An 18,436-nucleotide genomic window follows, 5' to 3' on the forward strand; every position below is an offset into this window, starting at 1 on the left:
CTGCAAATTAATGATTTGGTACAGTCCCACATTAAGGGGTCTACAGATTCCAAGTAGTATGAAGCAAGAACGTGATACAAAATCAATATATTTTACACATATATGACGTAATTATTATGTTTGCTTATTTTTTGGTCATACTTTCTTACTTGTTTAAACATAATTTTAAAAAGGAAAGAATAGAATTGTTCTTACCAAATAAATAATTCCAACCCTCTATGTATGTACCTTTCCCCTTTCCTGTAAAGCGAGGGAAATATTTTTTAGGGTTCATCTTTGTTATAGTAACAATATTCACATTTAAATACTCCTTAATTGTATATCAATATATTATACATAAATACCTACGGAAGAATACAAATACGTACATATGTATGTAATCTTCCCTTATGAAGTTATAAAATACACCAGTCATATATGGCTCATCGTGAAATACAGACTTTATGACTTTGACATTTAAATTCAATTGAACCTCAAAAGAAACGCAAACATGGCATAACGCCTACACATTGTCTACCTGTCTATTGCACGATAGGTGCTAAAACAACAAACGCCTTTCACGAGAAGAGGTAAAATCCACCACAAAATTTATAGACATGAATAGAAAAGTAAAATAAACAAGTCGCAATATTTTTTCTGAATTACAAAAAAGGTAAGTCGTATGGGGTTGAAAATACAATGGCATCAACTGTCATAACAAATCAAAATTTGATTGGTTTTATTTCATCGGAATTATAACCAGAAGAAGCAAGTTATGAAGAGCGGAAAAATAACACAGTTTATTTTTTTGCATTCAGTAGGCCAAAGAATTACGACAACTTTCGTAACTTTATAGGTAGCACTTGATTGTGTTATTTGAGCTGTGTTTGCCTATTTGACATTTTGAAATGTTTGTGGAAAGAGAAGGTTTTAAAGTTTATACATTTTATATAAAACTCTGAGCATTTGTGTGCTTTAGTCGAACTTGTTTGACATTGACAATGACTTTTTCAGCAGCTTCCTATTCTCCCGCCAGATTTTTTTTACAAATCTGATATCGTTTTATTCTGATTACTTTCAAGTAAAAACAAATATCATATTTTTAACAACGAGTATGAAATATGAGAGATTTGACTAAAGAAATGTAGAAATAGACCAAAGGAAACCAAGTAAATTGTTAATTGATATGTTTCCTTTATTCTTTTTATACCCTCAGCCTTTAGGTTAGCGAAAATATATGGGGATTTCTGAGTGAAATCGGACACTTTCTCAAAAAGGGGTTTTTAAATTCCTTAATTTTTTTCTGTATTGCTGCTGCAAAATATTTCAGTACATTTTCAGAGTTTTTCTGACTAACGGTTCCAAAGATAGCGCGCTTTGAAAAATTCGAATTCTGTAAAAACTATACCGAAAGAAATACTTACGAAGGCTGCACGAAAACTATTTGGCCTAGGCTTCATTTGAATTTTTTTGGACAGTTTGACAGTTTTTCGCTTATACGTAGTCAGGGAAGTTCGTCATACGACCTTGTGTTGTCTTGTTTACAGTGACTTGGTAAAAATCACTTTGCAAAAAAATGGAATTTACTTGTGAACATTTTCGTCCGATCATTTTTCACAACTTTCGACGTGGATAATTACGGCAAGAGTGCATCGATCAAATTAAATATTTTTATGCTGAAACACGGTCATTCTATAGCACTATGGAAAAACTGGTTTAGTGAATTCAATCGTGGCCGACACTAGCCAAAAGTCAAAGGCTGTGAGGGTCGCCAAAAATCGGCCGTTGTACCAGAAAAAAATTAAGGCGTGCATGAACGGATAATGCAAGATCGCCATATTATTAACCGTGACAAAGAGGCATCCTTGGGCGTTTCTTCCACCAACTAACATTTGACATTGCATGAACACCTGGCCGCAAAAATTTATTTTTCTCATTAGATTCAGCAAAATTGGACAATCGCTCAAAAAGAGGCTCCTGTGGAGGGGTGCAAAGAAATTGTGAATAAAAACGATCGTTGTGCTTCAAACGACGTTTATAAGATCGTGACAGACGACGAATCTCGGATCTATGCTTAGGAGCCCGAAGCAAAACTGGAATCGACCGTTTAGGTCTTCGAAAGCGAGCCAAATCCACGGAAGAAGCAATTCGAAGCAAATTGTCACCTGTATCCTCAGCTAAACTGACCATGTGGTTACTATACAGCTTGAGGAACGTAGGAGGTTAATTCTGAGTGGTACACTACATTTTGTTTGCCTGAAGTCTCCTGAGAAATTCGAAAAACTAACAAGAAAAGACGAATCATTCTGCATCATGACAATGCGTCCTAGCACACATCGATTCAAACCAGCGCCTGTTTGACCGGACAAAACGTGGAATTGATGAGTTATCCGCCGTACAGCTATTACTGGGGATCCAATGATTTTGTTTGATTCCAGCATATCAAGAAAAAAGCCTTGGTCAACGATTTACATTGCCAGAAAATGCTGTAAAAGCTTTCTAAAACCATGTTTTGGAAGTGTCTACATCGGAGTGAAAAGGGATTCAACAATTGGTTTGAGCGCACGAAAAAGCGTATAAATCATGCTGGAGACTATTTAAGAGAACAATAAAATGATTTTTGATAATAAATATTCGCGTTTTAATTGTTAGGCCAGATAGTTATCGTTCAGCCCTCGTATTACTTCTTTTGTTCTTTATGGAAAGAGGGGTTGGAAGCAATTTTCGCGATTTGACATTTAAAATCAATTTTTATCAATGATTGTACTCGGCAACCTGAATTAACGCCTTATAATACCCTTTTTACATTGTTGTGTAAAATATAATTTTTTTTAATTTAAAAAAAATCTGTAAATTGTAATAAAAGGTCGTAAGCCTTTGCAAAAATACAAAACTGTACAAGGAAAAGGTCGTAAGTCCAGAGACATACAAAAATCTCCCAAACGCGATGGAATGTGATCAAACAAAATACATGTATCGAAGCGGAATAAATACCCAGCCAGCATTTTTTGAAAATTTTAATCAAATTCGAGTCTTTTTTGATCCGACTGCACGATTAAAAAGCTGGAATATGAGCTCATTTTCTGATCATAAATGACTCCTTTGTCGGGAGGAAAACGTAACCTCAGGCGACTCTTCTAGACAAATCATAAATGAGTCTTCCTCTGCATTAGTTTTGAGTCATTTTTGCCCATTTTCTGATGGTATATAAAGTCTTTTTCGAGACGTATTTCAATCATTTATTGGTGATGTGTTGATTAATTTGGGACTCTTTTTCGAGTCTTTTTTGAGTCATGTTTATTATCGTTTATGAGTCTTTAGGGAGTTATTTATGAGTCTTTTTATTAGACGAAAACATTAAAAGAATTTTCTTTTTATTCTTCTTTCCTTAATTCTTCTTAATTATCCCCTTTACCTGAACATGTGTTGTATTTGTCTGTACTCATAATATTATACGTAACATTTATATCAAAGTTTTGTAGAAAGTGTATATGAGAATTATTTTCAACTAAACAAAAATAAAACAAAACAATCAGTATTTAATCACCCATCTGTTCAAAATATGATCAGAAGATACATAATTATAATCACTTTTCAAACACCAGGATGACCATTTTTAGATTAAGCATTTTTCAATCTTCTGATGATCAAAATGTGACAATAAATAACGAAAAAATAGTTACATTTTAAACGCCTAAATGATTTATTTGTGATTACTACACATTTGTTGTTGTATTTTAATTTGTACTCTTTTCAATCGTTACAGGGAGTCACTTTCGAGTCCCTTTCTGATCATACAAGCGACTTAATCATTTTTTGATCACCAAAAGGACTTTAAAATGACCCCTCAATGTGATTTTTGAAAAAACAATCTTCCAAATGCTGGCTGGGTAAGCTAAGAATATTGCTTTTACCACCACAATAAAATATTTAATACAGGAAGAGCTGGAATGTTTTTCTTCCTCCTGAAAAATTTATGAAAATGGACTTACGACCTTTTCGTGCGTAGCAGACGATATATCAAATAACTCAGAATCGCGAGTTCTACACTTATATATATGATATTTTGTAAAACCTGTTTGCGGAACGAAAGTAGAAGAAAATTAAACAAGTTAAAAAGTGTCAGTCGGCTTTGCAGACAAAGGTATACCCTCAGCCAATGTCAATTGAAACTTTCATCTACTGACAGATAGAATGTATTTAGCGTCTCTTTAGAATTTTTTACACCTTTCGGGATGTTTTCCCAAGAAATATGGACCTGCTCCTGAAAAAACTTTTACCGTCGTAATGGAGGTAGCGAATGCAAATCGCTTTAACAAAAATCAAAGTGATTCGAGAGCAGGTCTTAAAGTAGGGGAGGTACCCAAAGGAGTGCACAAATATAGTCCATATTCGAACCTGATCTATATCTGGTAGATATATTAGGATGTGCAGAGTATGGATTACAATAGTCAGTCCCTTCAAGAGCGCATATTTATTCCGAAGATTTTTGAATTTTTGTGAGGGAGGTACCTGAACGAGTGAACCGACATGGTTTATCTTCGAACATAAACTATGTTTGGACAAAATATTACGAAGGCCAAATTTTGGACCGAATTGCAGATCCGTTCGAGATTTATCTTGCGCTCCAACCAATACATAGGGGTTTTTTGCAACTTTCAGGCTATTTTCTCAGGTACCCGAAGGAGTGGACCGATTGAGTCCATATTTAAACTTCATCTAAGTCTGGTAGAACTTTCACGATGTACAAAGTGTGGGCCAAATCGGTTACTCCCTTCAAGAGTTATCGTGCGCACAAATTTTCCGAACATTTTCGAACTTTTGTGGGGGAGGTACCAGAAGGAGTGGACCGATATAACCCATCTTCGAACTTAAACTAAGTTTGAGCAAAATATTACGAAAGCAAAATTTTGAACCGAATCGGTTGCTCCGTTCGAGAGTTATCGTGCGCACCAGCCAGACAGACAGACGGACGGACGGACATGGCTAAATCAACTCCAAATTGTCTGAAACACATTTCGTCCGAACATACTTGGGGTCTAAAACCATTATTTCGATGAGGCACATTTTGCCGGTATGAAAGTGTATATCACCAATATTTTTGAAAATTTAACATAGCTGAAGCCAAGGTTTACCCTTTTACAACATGCGACTCGTGACTGTATATTGTACAAATTAAATACTTTTGGATAAAAAGAAAAGTTTTTGGACGTGGCAAAAAATATTGGCTTTAAAAGATAATTTGCGTGGAAGCTGTGGCTATATTTATGTTAAAAAATTGGTGAAAATGGGTTGAAGCCACCATGTCTTTTTTTGTTATCTCTCGATTTGTGAGTAAACCACACTTCCCTCGAGTTTCATGTCAAAGTAAAAGCAGAAGCAAACTAAACAGGGATCATCTCACTAATGTATTACTTTTCAAAATTTCGTCTGCTTCTACCATTAAATGATGCTGACATTTTGAAGCCAGATTTACAGCGTTTTTTGAAATTTTCTTCTAATTTCATTCCGCAAACATGTTTTTATAAAAACCATATATAGGATTGTGATACTTTCGAATCTGAGTTATTTGATACGAATATTGTGAATGTAGTCTGCATAGCTTCATAGAAATCTGCATCCAAATGCGAAAATTTTGTGCAAACATTTTTCTAAAAATCATATTTTTCGGGCCTAATTTTAACAATTGTCATACGATTTCTTCGTACTTGGTTGCACATTTTAGTTTTTTACGTTCCTGATCCAATAAATCATTCCCCGTGAAAATCCATCTAGTAAAACGCGAGTTACAAGAAATTCCAAAGTAATAAAAGCTTCTAAAATTATTTTTGGAAATATCGCGTATTTTATCGCGTTTTCTACGGTTCGTTTCCACTGCAATGAAACAACTAGAACAGCATCTTCGTTTTAGCGGAAACAGAGATTTGAAAACTTCACTAAAAAGGGAGCTACATTCGTTTTATCTCAAAAAATAGTGTGTGATGCTACATCCACGGTTGTTGATTGATCGCCTTGAATTAGATATATATCGATATAGATTTTCATGGTGAACACTGAAATCGGATGCGGACAAAAATTGTATGCACTTTGCGCAAATTAGCGATATTTTATAGGTTTTTTCATGCTAGGGTGCAGCCAATGCTACATCTTAGCCTCTAATGTAAATTTCGAAAAATATATTTAAATTAAAAGGTATGATCTTGCTGTACATGAAAATCACATGTGGACAAAATGATTTTGATAATTACGCGATTTACACGTATTTTAAAATGCATATAAATTAAAATAGGTTATTTGACCTCTATTTCCATTTCAGAAGCTTTGAGATATATCCTCATCAACCCAATTACCTTCCCTAATAGGAAACCTTTAATATGAATGTCAATAAAGCAACATCCGTCTATTTTATTGGGAGATTTAAGCAAAATGAAGGAAGTATTCCTATAGATTTTTTCAATATTTTCTACTACATAATGCATGTGAAAAAATATTTTTTCAAACAAAAAATTCTTTTTTGACGAAAATATGTGCTTATTTTGGCTGTAACATCAAAACTATAACACCAATCTGTACGATTGTAGTCTCATTTGATTCGCCGGGAAATTTTGATCCACAACTAATTTTTATGTAATTTTATGACCAATAAATGGGCCTTAATTTTGAAAAAGTTGACTTATACTCAATAATTTATCAATTTAATGTACATTCCGCGAATTCTGTGTAACATTTTGCTATCTACTCGCTGGAGTCACTTCGAGATAACTTTTTTGTAACAATGGTGCTCATTAAAATAATTAGCGTTTTTATAATATTTTCTTTCTTAAAAACGAAATAAAAGCGCCATAACTTTTGTCCGCAACAACCAAAAATTGGCTCGCGACCAGATTCGTTGTGGGAATTTTTTTCTTAACACACATATCAAAAATCGTTGATGTAGCGCGAAAAAAAATTATCCTTTTTTCTGAAATGGAATATTAAATAATTGACAATATTCGTGATATACCCTCGTTAGCATAAATGCTGAGTGTATAAAAAACTTAAAATCGGGCTTCAAAATATAAGCATCATTTAACGGTAGACGCAGATCAAATTATGAAAAGTTATACCTTGGTGGGATGATCGTTATTTAGTTGGATTTTACTTTTACAGGAAAATCGTGAAAAGTGTGGTTTAATCACAAATCTAGAGAAAACAAAAAAAAAAAAAAAAAGACACGTTGGCCTCAACCTATTTTAAGCCATTTTTTAATATAAATATAGCCACATCTTCCACGCAAATTAACTTTTAAGAACAATATTTTTGCCAAGTTTAAAAACATTTTTAATTAATTGAATTAATCGAGAAAACAAGACCTAAGGATTTTGTATTGAAAAAGTGAAATCGGCATAATCTTAATTATGAATGTCCTCTGAAAACTATGAGTAATAAAAGTGTTGCACGAAATTTCAAGTCTTGGTGTTGCATGTTTAATGTTTTCTTCGACTTCATCCAATGTAAAGCAATTGCATTATAAACCCTGTAATGAGCAACGTCTAATCGGTTTTTATTGACAATAAAAAGGCGATTAATCTACTTGGTACTAATTTAATACTTTGCTGGTCTTCTTGATTAGCAGGTTACATGTTTCGAATACACCAAATAGAAGCAGAGATATTTGTCATTAAGGGTCAAAATATTAAAATTGAGATAGTTTGCCGCCTGTTGGAATAGCTCGGATTTGTACCATCAACACCAACACATTTGGTATTGATTTAAAACTTAGACTGTCTGCTATGTTCAACAGAATATGTTCAACAGAAGCGGAGATATCCGCCATGGAAATACAGTTCCATAAATTGGAAATTGGGATACTTGAGCGCCGTGTTCGATATCTCTAGTATTTGACCACTTTTGGTAGGCAATTGGGATCAATTTAAAGTTCAGAATGTCTTCTTTAATACCGTTCACTATTGTTGAAATGCGTCCAACGTATGCTGGGATATTCGTCATTACAATTCAAATCTAACAAGTAAAAAAGTATCAGTCGGCTTTGCCGACAGAGATATACCCTCAGCCTGTGCAAATTGAAACGCTTTTTTCACAAAAAACTTATGTATTTAGGGGGTTTCAAAATTTTGGTCGTATGAACCGACAAAAATGTTGATTAGGATTAAAGTTCAAAAATGTTGCGGAAAAGGTACTTAAAGGAATGGACCGACATAGACCATGGGTGTGCCATAGGCGGTTTTTACACCCTTCGGGCTGTTTTCTCAAGAAGTTTGGACTTGCCCCTGAAACAACTTTTACCATCGTAATTGAGGCAGAAAATGTAAGTTGCTTCAACAAAAATCAATGTGATTCAATAGCAGGTCTTAAAGTGAACTTATCCAAAATTGTGTGTGGAATGTACGGGATGGAGTGGGCAAATATAATCCACATTCGAACCTGATCTATATCTGGTAGATATTATGAGAATGTGTAAAGTATGGACCAAATCGGTCACTCCCATCAAGAGTTATCGTGCGCACAATTTTTCCGAATATTTTTGAACTTTTGTGGGGTAGGTACCTGAAGGAGTGGACCGATATGGCTTATCTACGAACTTAAACTAAGTTGGGAAACAATATTACGAAGGCCAAATTTTGGCCGGAATCGTCATTTCCGTTCGAGAATTATCTTGCGCTTCCACCCATAAACATGGTGTCATAGGGTTTGTTTTTCAACTTTCAGACTATTTTTTCAGGAAGTATGGACTTGCCCCTGAGGAAACTTGTACCTTCGTATAGGGGACAGTGAATACAAGATGTTACAACAAAACCCAAGCGATTCGAGAGCAGGTGCTAAACTGAACTTTTCGGAAATTTTGTGTGGGAGGTACTCGAAGGAGTTTACCGATTGAGTCCATACTGGAACCTCATCTAAGTCTGGTAGAAATTTCATAATGTGCAAAGTATGGACCAAATCGTTTACTTCTTTCAAGAGTTATCGTACGCACAAATTTTCCGAACATTTTCGAACTTTTGTGGGGGAGGTACCGGAAGGAGTGGACCGATATAATCCATCGTTGAACTTGAACTAAGTTTGGACAAAATAATACGAAAGCCAAATTTTGGACCGAATCGGTTGATCCGTTCGAGAGTAATCTTGCGCTCTAACCACTACACACGGTGTCAGAAGGTTTTTTGTAACTTTCAGGCTATTTCCTCAAGAAGTATGGACTTGCCCCTAATGAAACTTACAGCGTCGTATAGAGGACAGCGAATACAACTTGCGTAAACAAAAATCAAAGCGATTCGAGACCAGGTCCTAAACTGAACTTTTCCGAAATGTTGTGTGGGAGGTACCCGAAGGAGTGGACCGATTGAGTCCATATTAGAACCTCATCTAAGTTTGGTAGAAATTACACGATGTGCAAAGTATGGACCAAATCGGTTATTCCCTACAAGAGTTATCGTGCGCACAAGTTTTGCGACAATTTTTGAACATTTGTGGGGGAGGTACCTGAAGGAGTGGACCTATATCGCCCATCTTCGAACTTAAATCGAATCTGGACAAAATATTTCGATACCCAAAATTTGAACCGAATCGATTGATCCGTTCGAGAGTTATCGTGCGCACCAGCCAGACAGACCGACAGACAGACAGACGGACGGACATTGCTAGATCTACTCAAAATTGTCTGAAACGGATATCGTACAAACATACTTGGGGTCTAAAACCATTATTTCTATGAGGCACATTTTTGGTCGTATCAAAGTGTAAATACCCTCTTTAGCCTAAAGGCTGAGGGTATAAAAATGGAAAAATGTGATGTATTACCGACTTTTGCGATATGTCCGTTGTTTGAGGGGCAATTCCAAACTGATTTGCATCACTGTAAAGGTGCTATTCTCTTTTTTCATAGGCAGTCGGTGCTTTTGGAATACCCCTTCTGGAAGTAGAGATATTCGGATAAGATATCCGACCGTCACCAAAATAAATAGGATTCTTCCTCTCTGGGACACCCAACAACCCACAAAATTTCGTGACGATCCGATCAAAATTGTGACCTGTGCGGTAATTACATTGTTACAAATAGAATTCCACAAACTAGAAATTGGGACACCTGAGTGTCTTTCTCTTGTCTTCTTTAACTTTGGTCACATTTGTTGAAATGACCCCAATCAAAGCTGGGATATTCGTCATTACAATTCAAATCAAAATTTTTAAAAATGGGATGCATTCGCGACTATTGGGATATCTCCGTTGTTTGACCACCTACGTCAACCCACTTTGCATCATTGTAATGATGAGATTTTCTACTTCCATTACCAGGCTTTTCTTTAGGAAGTCCCTCAACCATAACTGTGATATTCGACATTATAATTCGAATAGCAAAAATGAAATATTGGGTTGGATTAGCCACTTTAACAATATCTCTGTTGTTTGACCACTTACGACATCGCATCATTGTAAAGGTGATATTCTGTTCTTTCATTGGTAGGCTTTGTTTTTGGTATCCCTACTAGAAGCGGAGACATTCTCAACAACACAAATACAAAAATTGTAGCCAAGACAGTAGTTAAGAAATCTCTAATACATCGCGAAAGCATTGGAACGCTCCTTCATGCAGTTTTGGCCTTGAGAAAGTGCAAACTTTTCGAAAAATGTCGATAAATGACACTGTGCTACAAAAGTTGACCAGAAAAATACTCAAGTGTTCTGATGCAAAATTATATCGTGTTGGGATCCATGGACAACGACAATGCCTTTAGTTCGTTTGGGTCACTACGTTTTATTTTTTTATAACGGTAAAAGTAGTGAAAATCTGGGTTTCTTACATTTTCAAATTTAAACGGACATAACTTCTTTTTTTCACAACGGATTTCTAGTGATCCTTCTTCCTTTTAAAGGTGTAAATAATATCTTTAATAACAAGTTATTATTTGTTTAAATCGGTTAACAAATGGCCAAGTTATAGTGGTTTAAGTCTGAAAAACCCCACAAAAAAGTATAACTGAATTTCTCATAATTTTCGAAAATATAAGTTTTATTGTTTTGTTCAATATTTATTTTCAAAATTATGAGAAATTCAATTATAGGTTTTTTGTGGGATTTTTCAGACTTAAACCACTATAACTTAGCCATTTGTTAACCGATTTAAACAAATAATAACTTGTTCGAAAGATATTATTCACCCCTTTAAAAGGAAGAAGGATCACTAGAAATCCGTTGTGAAAAAAGAAGTTATGTCCGTTTAAATTTGAAAATGTAAGAAACCCAGATTTTCACTACTTTTACCTTTATAAAAAAATAAAACGTAGTGACCCAAACGAACTAAAGGCATTGTCGTTGTCCATGAATCCCAACACGATATAATTTTGCATCAGAACACTTGAGTATTTTTCTGGTCAACTTTTGTAGCACAGTGTCATTTATCGACATTTTTCGAAAAGTTTGCACTTTCTTAAGGCCAAAACTGCCAGAAGGAGCGTTCCAATGCTTTCGCGATGTATTAGAGAGTTCTTAATTATTGCATTGGCTACAATTTTTGTATTTGTGTTTGATCGAAAATCTCAATGGTTTGGCTATTATATGCCAAAATGTCCAAAAAACGTAGACAAAAAACTTAAAGTCAAAATCGTGAGGCTCGATTTTCACCGTATACCAATGGTTTAGCGGACTTTTTTGCTCAGTTCAATCCCAGGAATAAGAAACGCGAAGGGGCCATGCATATTTTCAAATCGCCCGGCCTATTATATATACCAAAATGAATGTTTCAACGAGCTGAGTCTTGCTCAGGGTTTCGGAGTCGAGGTATTTTTGGCTCGACTCCGACTTCGACTCCTTGCCAATTTCTTTTACGACTCCGGCTCCGACTCCGAGTCGACTCCGAGGGTAAATTCCTATAACACTTGTTGTTATACTTGGGCCCATATAGGCTAATCCGTTTGTTTTTCGTAACATATTGTTTATAATGTTCATTTATACTCAACTACAGAACATAAATATGAAGTAACATTCATATTTATATTGTTTCTTATATTGAAAAATAGCAACAAAATACAACTTAGAAAGTTTTGTCAGTTTTACCTTTTTCCCGAGTATATTCTGGAAGAAACTTCCCCGTGCAAAAATCTTACGCCTTCAAAATGTGGGAAAAGGTCAAAACTGCATGCCGTCAAAATTATAAGCAATTCCTGACCAGGTTTTAAAATGGATGTAAGCCAAAATTTTACACTGCTTCTAGAGCCTTAATTACGACCCCCAGTTGAAAAGCCATTTTTCGTGAAACTTACGAAACTATGAAACATTTTTTGGTAGATTTTTACTTAATTTGAAAGAGTATAACTTAATATAATTTCTGATTTTTTTGTTGAAAAATATATGCGAAGTTTTTTGACAAATCGCCGTCTACGAAAACCTGTTTTTGTAAAAGCAGTTTGTGGTGCCAACTCTAGCTCGAAAACTAATAAACCGTTTGTCATATATTTTGCGGGCTTTTCAAGGTCCCATATCGATCCATTTTGTAACAAGTTTTAGATTCTACTGACATAGTGGACAGAAAAAGTCAAAATTTATTTTTTTGGTTTAAAAAAAACTGACGTTTTTGATCATAAAACGGGCAAAAAATTTAAAAACAAACTCGATCGAAGATTTTCTAGATTTTTATGGAATCATCTTATAATAAAGATTTTATCTAATCTTATGTAAAAGCTCTCCAAAATATAATACAGGAATATCAGGTTGTAAAAAAATCATAATCATTATAACCATCCGTATTTTATACATATGTAATAACTTATACGAAATGTACCGAAATGCATAAACATACGAATTTTTTTGAGAAAGGAACGGGTAAAACTGATAAAGGACAATGAAAGCGTGACAATATCGATTTTTCGGAACCTACATATTCTCGGAGAAACATTTTTGTAGATTTTTTTCATGTAGAAAATCCGGTCTTGTTTTTCTTTTTCAGTGCAAGAACAGAACGGACATGGAAGGAACTGAGCTAGCTATAAGGTCAAAATATTCTACAGAAAGATTCCTCATTATATTTAACTGAAAACATGTCATCTCAAAATGATGAAACAATATCGTCAAACAGAGCTATAAAGCATTTTTTTCAGGCGTTATTGTGGGCCAATCAAAAAAATCATTACGTCAAAACTCAGAAATATAATACTCAATATTGGCTTTCATTCCCGAAGGGAATTTTTCACCCCTAGCCCTTGACTTCCATTTGGTGTCACAGTGTAGTCAGTAGGATATCCGAAGAGACCACAATGCCTTTCGACGGAGTCCAACAGGTCTTTTTATAGAAGACAAGGATCATTTCTCACAAAAGACAAGATGAAAAAAAAAACAGTAGACCTTAGCGAGAAGACCAGTAGGTCTTCTGACAGGAGACTTGTAGGACTTATATAGAAGACGTAAAAAATTAAAGGATCAATTGGACAAAAAATATTGTCCACATGCCTTTTTTAATCCAAATACAGTTGAAAAAGTCTAGACCTCAAAGGATAGTAAATATCCTGTGAATCGTCCTCTAATTACCGTTCACTTATATGTTTTCTTATGGATTTCTTTTCAAATAAATAAGTTTTTTTGGAAAAATTTGGTGTGCCGAATTTAGTGTTACGTTTCTATAATGGAGAAAAAATTGCCCGGAGTCGGAGTCGAGTTATTTTTTTCGACTCAGACTCCGACTCCGACTCCAGCAAAATTGCTCGACTCCGACTCCGAAACCCTGGTCTTGCTACAGGTCGCAATTTTAAGTCATTCAGTGACATTCAGTGGTCGGAATGAGCAAAAAACTTATTCGGGGAAAAATCAAGGTTTTATTCTTATGCGAATATCTCCGCTTCTAGTAGGGGTATATTGCAAAAGTCTCTAATCCAAACCAATTTTTCATTCTTGATATTCGAATTGTAATCACGAATATCACAGTTATGGTTGAGGGACTTCCTAAAGAAAAGCCTGGTGATGAAAGTAGATAATCTCATCTTTACAATAATGCAAAGTGGGTTGACGTAGGTGGTCAAATTTAAATTTTTTGATTTGAATTGTTGTGACGAATATCCCAGCTTTGGGTCATTTCAACAAATGTGACCAGTATTAAAGAAGACATACTGTGCTTTAAATTGATCCAAATTGCGTTCCTAAAGGTGGCCAAATACCAGAGATATAGAAAAAGACACTCAGGTGTCCCAATTTTGAATTTATGGAATTGTATTTCCATGGCGGATATCTTCGCTTCCGTTGAACACATTCTGCTAAACATAGTAGACAGTCTGAGTTCTAAATCAATACCAAATGTGTTGGTATTGATGGTAAAATATCCGAGCTATTCCAACAGGCGCCAAACTATCTCAATTCTAATATTTTGACGCTTAATGACAAATATCTCTGCTTCTATTTTGTGTAGTCGAAACATGCAACCTGCTAATCGAGAAGACCAGCAAAGATTTAAACTGATACCAAGTAGATTGATCGCCTTTTTACTGTCAATTAAAAGCCGATTAGACGTTGCTCATTACAGGGTTTGTAATACAATTGCTTTACATTTGATGAAGTCGAAGAAAACATTAAACATGCAACACCAAGACTTTAAATTTCGTGCAACACGTTTATTATTCATAGTTTTCAGAGGACATTCATCTTTAATTTAATTAAGATTATGCCGATGTTATTGACCCAGTTCTTTGAGTTTTCTATAGGACATAACTTTGGAATAATCGATTTATATTTATGAAAATACTTTGATTTCGAGAGTGTTGTAATTATCTTGGTTCAGTATCTCCCTTAAAATTGTTAACCGTAAAACGCTTATGCATACGGGGTAATGGTGTAGGGTATCACATAGTTGGTTAGAACATTAAGACCTCGCCAACATTATCTGTTTGTTGAAGGGGACCCAGGTTCAAACCTCAACCCAAGCAGCCGGGCTCTGCTGTGAATTTTTATTTAATGTTGCCTTATTAGGACGAAGGTCATTATTTATGATCGTTTTTAATTAAATGAATTAATCGCGATGACATGACCTAAGGAGTTTGTAATGAAAAAGTGAATTCTAGCGAAGTCCCACACACACAAATAGAAGTTATCAAACTCAGCCTTTGTCTTCTAGCCATACACATCTGATATGCCTCATGAGCTGAATTAAACCATCAGCAAAATGATCGTAGCATATTGGTTGGGTGTGTGGGACCTCGCTAGAATTCACTTTTTCAATACTCGTACATACTCCTTATGTCATGTTAGCTCGATAATTTCAATTAATTAAAAACGTTCATAAATAACGACCTTCGTCCTAATAAGACAACATTAAATAAAAAAAAACATTTCATTTTATCCAAAAGCATGTAATTTGTATAATATACAACCACAATTCGAGAGTTATAAAACTATGTTAAACTGTCAAAAACATTGCCTATATATGTCCCATATATATTTTACATATTTACAGTTGTGTGGGGTATAATATAGTCGGTCCCGGCCGACTTTGATCCTTTCCTTACTGTTTTTTTTTTTTTAAATTGACGGATAACCTTAGCCGTTAATTTTCTGGCCAATTGGAAACCAGACACATGAAAAAATGCTTAGCCAAAAAGTTTGCAAAAGCAAAAACGTTGCAATAAATTGTTCTTTTGATTTCATTTCGATTTGAAATTATGCCTAGCGTTGAAATAAATCGCCACCACCCATACGAACATCCACATACATTTCTATGGTTTTTTTTTGGTGGGTGGGTGGTGAATGGAAACCACCATGAAAATAAATTCTTTCATATCGAATTTTAGATTTTTTTGTTTCTAATCAAACCCGCATTGTTTTGTGGTTGGATGAGTGCCAATAAAAATGTTTGTTGTTGCCGTTTTCGTTTTTTCAATTTCCAATTGAATGACTTTGTGGTTGTGTGTGTATCTGCCTGTCTGCCTTTGTCTTTTATAAAGGTTATATTGTGATTTCGTTGTTGTTCTTGTTTAAAAATATTCAACACCATGTCCTTTTCAATATTTATTGTATTCAAAATACACGGCCAGCAAGTGCTAACCACCACTACCAACCGCTCCCGCATCATCATCGCAACCGTGAAATAGCAAATCTGTCATATTGTGGTTTACTACAAATTTATAAACTTTTGAATGAATTAAGTGTTGAAAGTTTATTTAATGGCCTACCAACCAGCAGTAGCATCATCATCATAACCTCATTCCAAATGTACACATTTTCAACTTTTTGGCTCTGAGACAAGAAAAAAATACAGAGACCGGAAGATGTTAAAAATAAGAAAAAAACGAAAATTATAAAGAATACTTACAATCCAGAAATGTGTTTCAGCGGTATGCTTCCTTAGATCCACTTGCATGGCACTACAGGTTGTTGGCTGTTTCTACCAAATGCTACAGTCACAATTCTTCTGTAAAGTGAAAAGAAAAAGAAGAGAAAAGTTGATTAAGACACATGGACAAACAATTGAAAATAGGTATGCAAAATGCCTGCATCTTTTTTGTCCGTTCGTTCTTTTTGTGAAATTTTAAAAATATGCTGATGTCAAAAAGTTTTTCTCAGGCAGTCATAAATTATTATTACAATTGAATTCGTTTTCATTATCGTTTGACAAAAGAAACGAACAAATAGAACATTTCTTTCTTTAGGTCCTTAATAGGTTTTCATTTTATGGCTGCACAAAATATGCAGGCACAAAGGAAATTAAATGTCATGATTTATTGAAGGACTTTGTTTTAGTATTTGGAGATGTAATCAAAGATTCTTTGTGGAAGATATGGAATTGTTGTGGTGTGGCCTAGATGTTTGTGACTCGCCCAACATTGACACCAATTCATGTTGTATACCAATGCTGGATGAAGTTACCCTTGACCTATCTTTAGAAGCCAAGTATATCGGCATCATTCTGGACCACTTACTACTGTGGCAAAGGAATGTCCAGGAACGTGTCAAGAGATGTCTAATAGCTCTATATTTCTGCAAGATCTCCATTTGCAAAAGCTGGAGACTGAGACCAAAGGTCACCGACTTGATTTACAAGTCCATGGTAAGCCCAATCCTTGCCTATGGCTCTGTGGTGTGGTGGAATGCCATTAGTATGGCAACGTGTCTTCGTTAACTAACAACGTCCAAAGAGTGGCACCATTACTAATCACTGGTGTCATGAAGAGCATTATGCAGGCTACCCTAATATGCTACTTGACCTTTGCCCACTGGTTCTCGTAATGCAGGAAGTGGTAGCCAAAAGTGCACTTTGGCTTATGGAGCTAAATACATGGCGCACAGTGGTTCAGAATCGTTTTTTCCTGGTCAAAACTCTGTAACTTTTGAACGACTTTCCGATGAATTAAAAACATTCGAATTAGGTCTAGTATTGCATAGGAATTCAGGTCAAAGTTAAAAATTTTAGTTTTTTCATCAAAACATTAGTGGTTTTGAGTTTTCCATATGTTCTAACTATTTAAAAAGGTCAATCACCAATAAACAAACCATTAAAATACAAACAAGTTAAAAGTCATTAAGTTTGGCTGAGCCTAACATTTTACACCCTCCATCATAAACCATTCTTAATTAAAATTGAATAATTAGTTTCCTTTTCTGTCCTAACTTTTAGGTGCAAAAAAATTTTCGACAACGGATATACCAAATGCCTACATTATCTAATCTAATCTAAAAAATGTGTTCAACCAGGTCGAAGGTATCTCCTATAGGGCTATATCAATGTGTGGACCATGACAAGCTTGACAATTTTCATGGAAAAGCTTTGTAACTGCAAATTACGGGTACGACCCTCAAATACCTAAAAATCTGAAGGCACCGCTATATGGGGGGTATATCTAAACATGGACCTATGTTGACAGTTTTCGGTGAAGAAGTGCTGTGACCCCTAAGAACCTCAAATGTCAAATTACAGCTAGTTCGGTTAAAATTTTTAGTTAACATCCTCAAAATACCGAAAATCGGGAGGTACCGTTATGTGGAGCCTATACCAAACAAGTAAGAACGGTGTTAATTTCGGCCTGGCAGAAATTGTTATACCCTCAACCACGAGTAGTATTGAAGTAAAATGGAACAATTAGTTTCCTTTGGTTTATGATTCTTCATACTAAATTTTAGCAATTTCGGTAAAACAATGACGCTAACCTTCAAACTACCGAAATTTAGGAGGTACCGTTCTATGTGGACTATACCAAAATGTCGATCTATACCGACAAATGTCTGGCGTAAAGTTTTTAGATTCAAAGAATACTAAATACCAAGTTTCCGATATTTAGGTAAGAGTATGTGCCTGAAACCTTCAAAATACCTAAAATCAAGAGGTACGCTTCTATGGGGGATATAGGAAGAAGTGGATCTATACTGATAATTCTTTTCTGGAACATTTTATAACCCCATTGAAGACTTAAAAACAAAGTTCAATCTTTTGGTGGGATATTGACGTCACAACCTTCAAAATACCGGAAATCGGGAGGTACCGTTCTCT

The 18,436-nt window shown here is 35.1% G+C and overlaps 1 protein-coding gene across 12 annotated transcripts in view; it reads right to left on the minus strand.

Moving 5' to 3' along the window:
- The window catches only part of Slob (Slowpoke binding protein), a 531,959-nt gene that overhangs the window by 272,278 nt on the left and 241,245 nt on the right, over positions 1 to 18,436 (minus strand). For all 12 annotated transcript variants that reach the window (XM_073969636.1, XM_073969624.1, XM_073969623.1 and 9 more), the window contains exon 3: positions 16,265 to 16,363. In XM_073969636.1, the coding sequence (XP_073825737.1) occupies positions 16,265 to 16,312 (48 nt within the window). In that variant the 5' untranslated portion in view covers positions 16,313 to 16,363. The remainder of the gene's footprint in view (positions 1 to 16,264; positions 16,364 to 18,436) is intronic.

Source organism: Musca autumnalis, unplaced genomic scaffold (assembly GCF_047663935.1).
Source record: "Musca autumnalis isolate F117 unplaced genomic scaffold, ASM4766393v1 scaffold_2, whole genome shotgun sequence".
NCBI classification, from domain to species: domain Eukaryota; kingdom Metazoa; phylum Arthropoda; class Insecta; order Diptera; family Muscidae; genus Musca; species Musca autumnalis.